The 8720-nt window shown below is 45.0% G+C and overlaps 1 protein-coding gene across 3 annotated transcripts in view; it reads right to left on the minus strand.

Moving 5' to 3' along the window:
* ADGRE3 (adhesion G protein-coupled receptor E3) overlaps positions 1 to 8720 on the minus strand; it is a 52247-nt gene that overhangs the window by 3791 nt on the left and 39736 nt on the right. For all 3 annotated transcript variants that reach the window (XM_032265708.1, XM_032265707.1, XM_032265706.1), the window contains 3 exons: positions 7251 to 7317; positions 6949 to 7040; positions 4966 to 5134 (listed from right to left, as the gene is read on the minus strand). In XM_032265708.1, coding sequence (XP_032121599.1) covers positions 4966 to 5134; positions 6949 to 7040; positions 7251 to 7317 — 328 coding nt within the window. The remainder of the gene's footprint in view (positions 1 to 4965; positions 5135 to 6948; positions 7041 to 7250; positions 7318 to 8720) is intronic.

Raw genomic sequence — 8720 nt, forward strand, 5'->3', positions numbered from 1 at the left:
TTTTAGTAGAGACGGGGTTTCACCATGTTGACCAGGATGGTCTCGATCTCTTGACCTCGTGATCCACCCGCCTCGGCCTCCCAAAGTGCTAGGATTACAGGCTTGAGCCACCGCGCCCGGCCTCAAACTATTATTTTCTAACACAAATTTTTCTTAAACAAGAAACTTGAAGAGGAACTTTTCTATTTCCCACACTAAAATAGTCAAATCCATACAGACATACAGAATAGTGGTTTCCAGGGCCTGGGGGGAGGAGAGTGGGGAGTTAGTGTTTAATGGGGATGGAGTTTCAGTTTGGGAACAGGAAAGTTCTGGAGGTGGATGTTGACAATGCTTGCATGACATGGTGAATACGATGCTGCTGAACAGTTGGTACATTTAAAAATAATTAAAAAGGTAAATTTTATATTATATATATTTTGCCACAATAAAAAATTTTCCATTACAGGGTATATAATTGTTGTAGAAAATTTATAGTTGGGCACAGTGGCTTACACCTGCAATCTTAGCACGGTGGGAGGCCGAGCTGGGCAGATCACCTGAGGTCAGGAGTTCCAGACTAGCATGGCCAACATGGTGAAATCCTGTCTCTACTAAAAATATAAAAATTAGCCGGTCATGGTGGCACATGCCTATAATCCCAGCTGCTCCAGAGGCTGAGACAGGAGAATCGCTTGAACTTGGGAGGCAGAGTTTGTAGTGAGCTGAGATCTTGCCACTGCACTCCAGCCTGGAAGAGAGAGTGAGACTCCATCTCAATAAAAAAAAGAAGAAAAAAAAAAAAGAAAATTTATAAGATTTGCATATGTAAAAGGAAGAAAATAGAAGTTACAGATAATTCCTCACTCTAGTGAAAATCACCAATAATATTTTGGTAGCATCCTTCCATGTATCTTGGTTTTGGGTACCTCAGAAGCAGACTCTGCAACAAGGGTTGAAGTGTAAAGAGTTTATTTGAGGGGTGATCCCAAAAAGCACCAGTAGGGCAGTGAGGACGCAGGACAGGGAAGAGAAGGCAGCTAGTAAAGGATGCATAATTAAGGATGTTTCCATTGTGGGCATCCGGGGCTCAGCCCCATTTAGGAGCTCTGCAGTATAGCATGGAACTACTTCAGTCAACTTGCCTGAGGGAGGAGGGAGCTGGGGTATTTATCCACCAGCTCCCATCAGTCAAGGTTTGATGGTCGCCCTCAAGGGCCATTACTCTTGGGTGTCACCAGTTTGCCCTGTGCATGGGCCAGGCATATCCTGTGGGCATTAACAAGCCCTCAGGCACAGTCACGGGTGTTTGCAACAAGCAGCTCCAGGCATGTAGAGATGAAGGCCAAAGGGATATGAGAGGGCCATAGACAGCATCTGCCATACCATGATACCCCAACCTTGGTGCTATTGACATCTTGAGTTGGATCATGTTTTGCTGGAGAGGGCTGTCCTGTGTGCATTGTTTAGGATGTTTAGCAACATTCCTGACCTCCACCCACAAGATGGCAGTAGTACCCCCCAACCCCAGTTACGACAATCAAACATTTCCCCTGACATTGCTAACTGTCCCTTGGTGGGAACACAATTGCTCCTGGTACGGACCACTCTGGGCCGAGTGCAGTGGCTCACGCCTGTAATCTCAGCACTTTGTGAGGCTGAGACAGGCGGATCACGAGGTCAGGAGATAGCGACCATCCTGGCTAACACAGTGAAACCACGTCTCTACTAAAATACAAAAAATTAGCTGGGCATGGTGGTGTGCACCTGTACTCCCAGCTACTCGGGAGGCTGAAGTGGGAGAATTGCTTGAACCTGGGAGGCGGAGGTTGCAGTGAGCCGAGATCACCCTGCCACTGCACTCCAGCCTGGGCCACAGAGTGAGACTCCTTCTCAAAAAACAAAACAAAACAAAACAAAGAAACCATTTGGATATGACATAAACATCTATACCTACACATAAATAAATACATAACAATAACAAACAATGAGTGCTTATACTCATTATATAAACACAATGAAACCCTCTGGAGTAATGTTTTTTATTTTTATTTTTATTTTTGAGATGGAGTATCGCTCTGTCGCCCAGGCTGGAGTCCAAAGATGTGATCTCAGCTCACTGCAACCTCTGCCTCCTGGGGTCAAGTGATTCTCCAGCCTCCGAGTAGCTGGGATTACAGGTGCCTGCCACCATGCTCGGCTAATTTTTATACTTTTTAGTAGAGAAGGGGTTTCACCATGTCGGCCAGGCTGGTCTTGAACACCTGACCTCAGGTGATCCACCTGCCTTGGCCTCCCAAAGTTCTGGGATTACAGGTGTGAGCCACCGTGTCCGGGCTCAGGTTCAATTCTAGAGCCAGCGTGCAGTCCAAATGATCCCCAAGCACCCTTTAGGAAGGGAACACCTTGAAGGACACACTCTACTGTTCAGCCGCAGACAAAGTGGTTTGGATTTAGTAGCCATGTAAACTAAAACCATATATATCTTTAAAAACTGGATGCTGATATGCCTCAAAAACTGAGATAAACTGTGAGAAGAGTACATATAAGTCTTTTTGGTATGCTCATTCGGATGTGTACATGCACTGAGAAGAAAACCATGCCCATGGTTTTCTTTGGCTATGCAGGTAAGCTACACTTGTTTGTAATGAAATAGAGGAACGGATGAATAGAAGGTTCAATATGTAATAGAGCAAATATTGCACAAGGTTAGTGACAGCATCTAGGCCATTGGTATATATGTGCTCACTGTATAATTCTTTAAACTCTTTTGGATGTTTGAAAGAGTTCATAGTTAATGTTGGAAAAATTGGCTTATTATGAAATTTCATGGCAGAACTTAAAACATATTAATATGGAGACTACACCAGCACATGGAAATGTGCTTAAGAATTTGGCCAGGTGTGGTGGCTCATGCCTGTAATCCCAGCACTTTGGGAGGCCAAGTTTCAGTTTGGGAACGAGGTCCGGAGTTTGAGACCATCCTGACCAACATGATGAAACCCGATCTCTACTAAAAAAAATACAAAAATTAGCCAGGCGGGGTGGCAGGCACCTGTAATCCCAGCTACTTCGGAGGCTGAGGCAGAAGAACTGCTTGAACCCAGGAAGTGGAAGGTTGCAGTGAGTCAAGATCGTGCCACTGCACTTCAGCCTGGGTGACAGAGTGAGACTCCATCTTAAAAAAAAAAAAAAGAATTCCTGTTGTGGCCAGGTGCGGTGGGTGGCTCACACCTGTAATCCCAACATTTTGGGAGGCCAAGGAGGGAGGATTCCATTTGAGCCCAGGAGCTGGAGACCAGCCTGGGCAATGTATTGAGATCCTTGTCTTAAATTGATTGACTGATTGATTGATTGAGATAGAGTCTCGCTCTGTCACCCAGACTGGAGTGTAGTGGTGCGATCTCAGCTCACTGCAACCTCCACCTCCTGGGTTCATGCAATTCTCCTGCCTCAGCCTCCCGAGTAGCTAAGACTACAGGCGTGTGCCATCACACAAAGCTAATTTTTGTATTTTTAGTAGAGACGGGGTTTTACCATGTTGGCCAGGCTGGTCTCAAACTCCTGACCTCAGGTGATCCGCCCGCCTCAGTCTCCCACAGTGCCGGGATTACAGATGTGAGTCAGCACATCCAGCCTTAAATTTAATAATAATAATAAAAATAATGTTGATGAAAAAACACTCTGCCAGTGATGCTGTGAACCGAGCGGAGATGAGTTCTGCCTCCCGCCTCAGCCTCCTGAAGTGCTGGGATCATGGGCATGAGTCACTGTGCCTGGCCCCAGTTTCTCTTTAACAAGGCAGTTAACCTGCAGCACAGCGAAGTTCAAGATCTCATCATGCCCACTGCTGTTCCATGGTTTGAGGTGTGAGTTGCAAAAACTGCAATAGCAGATGGAATGGATCTATGAGTTCGCCTCTGAAGACACCCAGTGCTACAGAGAGGGCTGTGTGATCCTGGAATGTGACCTAGTTCGGGACAGTGAGGGCTTCAAGGGGCATGTATCATCTGATAAGTCTTGAAGAAAAAGAGATAAGTCAGCCCAGCATGGTGGCTCACCCCTGTAATCCCAGCCATATAATTGGTGCTGACTGAAAAAAAAATTTTTTTTTGAGATGGAGTCTTGCTCTGTCACCCAGGCTGAAGTGCAGTGGTGCAATCTCAGCAAACTGCAACCTCCGCCTTCCAGGTTCAAGGGATTTTTCTGCCTCAGCCTCCCTAGTAGTTGGGATTACAGGTGCCTCCACCATGCCCAGCTACTCTTTGCATTTTTTAGTAGAGATGGGGTTTCACCATGTTGGTCAGGCTGGTCTTGAACTCTTGACCTCAAGAGATCCGCCTACCTCTTGGTGCTAGGATTACAGGCGTGAGCCACTGTGCTGGGCCGAAACCAATGAGATTGTTGAGGTTGTTTGTTACACAGCATTAGCTATTACAAGCGGGAAAACCGAGAAAAAGGCATGATTTTTTTTTGGACATAGCAATTATTTATATTCTGAAATGTGTTAACAAATGATGTACCTTACGACCAGTAGCAATTTTTTTATTTTTTGAGATAGTCTACTTCGGTTGCCAGGCTGGAGTGGAGTGGCATGATCTTGACTCACTGCAACCTCCGCCTCCCAGGTTCAAGTCATTCTCCTGTGTCAACCTCCCAAGTAGCTGGGATTACAGGTACGTGCTGCCACGCCCAGCTAATTTTTGTATTTTTAGTAGACACAGTATTTCACCATGTTGGCCAAGATTATCTTGTTCTCCTGACCTCATGATCCATCCACCTCGGCCTCCCAAAGTGTTGGGATTACAGGTGTGAGCCACTGTGCCCAGCCAGCATTTTTAAAGTAGAGAAAATAGAGGAAGCGTTTATACATGGATTATAATCTCATATGGAACATTTAGAGAACATTGACTTAAAACCTCATTTAAACTCCACTTCCAAAATTTTCTCAAGTTTTAAATGACAAAGAAAGGGGTCAGTGTTTACCTGCTGGCTGAGGACACAGTAGACCAAGAAGATGAAGAAGCCCTGCAGGGTGTTGATGATGGTGAAGAGGTAGGCCATGACCCGGGCAGCTGGACCCACCTGTAGGAAACCCAGACACCACGTGCAGCCCAGGATGATGACCTGAGCTGTTGCTTTGAAAGTCAGCATCCTGGGAGGAGGAAGTCAGAGATTAGGATGTCAAAAAACTAATAATGGGCATGAAACCCCCTCTGGTTAGCTGGCCAGGCTGGTCTCGAACTCCTGACCTCAGGTGATCCACCTGCCTCTGCCTCCCAGAGTGCTGGGATTACAGGTGTGAGCCACTGTGCCCAGCCTAAGGAATGAGATTTTTGGGGTTGTTTGTTACACATCATTAGCTGACTATTACGAGCAGGAAAACTGGGAAAAAAGACAGTGAGAACTCTGGAGCTAAGCTACCTAGGTTTAAATGGAAGCCAGTACTGGCTACCTGTATGACCTTGGGAAAGTCGCTTTAACTTCTTGCAACTCAGCTCCCTCATCTTATTTTTATTTTATTTTATTTTTGAGATGAAGTCTTGTCTGCTGCCCAGGCTGGAGTGAAATGGTATAATCTCGACTCGCTGCAACCTCTGCCTCCAGGGTTCAAGTGATTCTCCTGCCTCAGCCTCCCGAGTAGCTGGGACTATAGGCATGTGCCACCATGCCTGGCTAATTATTGTAGTTTTAGTGGAGATGGGGTTTCACCATGTTGACCAGGCTGGTCTCGAACTCCTGACCTCAAAAGATCCATCCACCTCGGCCTCCCAGAGAGTTGGAATTACAGGCATGAGCCACCACACCTGGCCTCAGTTCCCTTATATTAATAATTGTCCTATTTCGTGGGGTTGCTATAAAGATTGCATGAGGCTTTAACATGGGAAAGTATTTAGGACAATGTATAGTACAAAATTAATGCCACATATACACAAGGCATTCTAAAACCTGAGTGCTTTTTATCTCTCTCATTCTTATCATTTATAGACGAGGTCTGTCACCCAGGCTGGAGTGCAGTGGCATGATCTCAGCTCACCACCACCTCTACTTTGCTGGGTTCAAGTAATTCTCCTACCTCAGCCTCCCGAGTAGCTGGGATTACAGGTGTGTGCCACCACGCCCGGCTAATTTTTGTGTTTTTAGTAGAGACAGGGTTTCAACATGTTGGCCAGGCTGGCCAACATGTTGAAACCCCGTCTCTAGTAAAACGACTGACCTCAAATGATCTGCCCGCCTTGGCCTCCCAAAGTTCTGGGATTACAGGCATGAACCGTTGCACCCAGCCAGGGTCATATAATTTGTTATTCAAAAAGGAAGGCTTTTGAGGTCAAAAGGAGGTGTAATGTTCCTAACACAAAGCAATGATAAATGTTTAAGGTGACGGATATCTTAAATACACTGATTTGATCCTTGCACATTTTAGGTATGAACCAAAATATCACAAATACTTCATGAATGTATATAAATATTATGTGTCAATAAGAATAAAAGGGGGTACTGTTAATAATTATATTGTATCAACAGACATAAACTGAGACTGTCCCAGTTAAGCTGAAACATAAAGCCATCCTACTTACAGTATTTACGGCATATATATATTGACACACACACAATGTACGTACATATGTATTTCACATGCACTATCACAGTATATCATCACAATATATGGTGATAGTGTATATGAAATACGTATATATATCATATGTTATATGTATGTCATCTACATACAACATGAGAGTGAAATAAACTTGTATTTTATTTCTTTTCTTTTTTTTTTTTGAGATCTTTTTATCACAGCAGTTTAGCTTGTAGTCTAGCTAGTACAGGTTCTCATTAATTGTGACAGTGGAAGATGACAGTGGTCTTGCTAGTCCTGGGAGCATGGCTGTTGAGTGTATGCGTGTGTGGATATGCAGGAGGGATTGGTAGAAGGAAAGGGATTAGGAAGTACCGTTTGTCACATCCTACCTTGTGTTCTGGATGGTTGACACTTCACTGTTGAGGGAGGAAAGTTTTCTTTTCAAAATCCAAAACACCAAGAGAAAAAATACTAAATTCACCTGCAGGAGCAACACAAACAAGGCAAAATGCAAGTGAAAATAATGTATGATGTCCACTTTAAATTGCACACAAGGGTCCTACCTCCCTGTACGTGGGATTGAATTGGTAGCAGGTGGAAAATCAAACTACACAATAGTGGAAATGCAAGCCCCTTATACCCAGAACTTCTCTTGGTTCTTAGTTTGGGAACATCAAAGGCACATACTCACAGAGAAAATGGCACAGACTGGGCCAAGGAAACCCCAGATGAATCCCTGGTCCAGGTGGAGCCAGCACCTATGGACAGTGGGAAAAGAGACACAGAGAGATCAGAGAAAGTGCATGACACGAACACAGGGAGACTCTTTTCCTACCAGAGAATTGGTTCCGATTTGTCCAAAAAGTCAGCTGATGACAACACATTTTTTTTTTTGAGACAGGGTCTTCCTCTGTTGCCCAGGTTGGAGTGCAGTGGCTCAATCTCGGCTCACTGCAACCTCTGCCTCCTGGGATCAAGTGATTCTCCTGCCTCAATCTCCCGAGTAGCTGGGATTACAGACATGCACCACAACACCTGGCTAATTTTTCTCTTTTTAGTAGAGATCAGATTTTGCCATGTTAGCCGGGCTGGTCTTAAACCCAGACCTCATCGTGATCTGCCCCCCTTGGCCTCCCAAAGGGCTGGCATTACAGGCGTGAGCCACCGCACCCAGACAACAATGAGCACTGATTACACATTTTGACTGCAACTTTGACCCATACATCATGTGTTAGCGTCCTGTTAAGCATTTTACGAGCACAGTCCTGTTGAATTTTCACACTAGCACTGTGAGGTTGGGACAATGGGGACAACTATTATTCTCATCTCACTAATGAAGGGACTGAAACTTGAGAGCTCAAATCACAGGAAGAACAAAGCTGGGACCTAACTCTCGTGATCCAAGAGATTGAAATAGACACTCCTATATCTACAAAGATAAATCCTAAGGTTAAGGAAACCAAATTACAGACGGGTCAAGGGTTCGGGGCCTGGCTGGCACAGCAAATTTTCCTCCCTCCCTCCCTCCCTTCCTTCCTTCCTCACTTCTTCCTTTTCCCAAGTTTCACAGTTGTTGCCCAAGCTGGAATACAATGGTGTGATCTCGGCTCACCACAACTTCCACCTCAAGCGATTCTCCTGTCTCAGCCTCCTGAGTAGCTGGGACTACGGGTGTGCACCACCACGTTCAGCTAATTAAACAATTTTTTTCATAGAGATGGGGTTTTGCTGTTTCCCAGGCTGGTTTTGAACTCCTGGGCTCAAAAAATCCTTCCGCCTTGGCTTCCCAAAATGCTGGGGTTACAGACATGAACCACCAAGCCTGGTCTTCCATCTTATTTTAATGCTAAAATCCTGCCCCAAAGTAAACACAGAATATATGTTATATGTACATATATGTGTTTATCCATTGTGCATGCACTCTGCTCCCGTCTTAAACAGGTACAGCTCTTTCTTGAAACCTGCTGAATGCGCATGACTCTGTTGTGTAATACGGATCTAGTGAGGCATAAAAGCTAACCTGTTCTTTCTCTTCTCAAAGAGAGAGCACCTTTGGCTCATGCTGGAGACTTTCTCTTTTTGGTTTGCAAACCAATGTTGCCAATAAAACTCCCCCTTCCTTCCTTCCTTCCTTCCTTCCTTCCTTCCTTCCTTCCTTCCT

The sequence above is a fragment of the Sapajus apella genome, unplaced genomic scaffold (assembly GCF_009761245.1).
Source record: "Sapajus apella isolate SASKATOON/1434 unplaced genomic scaffold, GSC_monkey_1.0 scaffold152, whole genome shotgun sequence".
NCBI lineage: Eukaryota > Metazoa > Chordata > Mammalia > Primates > Cebidae > Sapajus > Sapajus apella.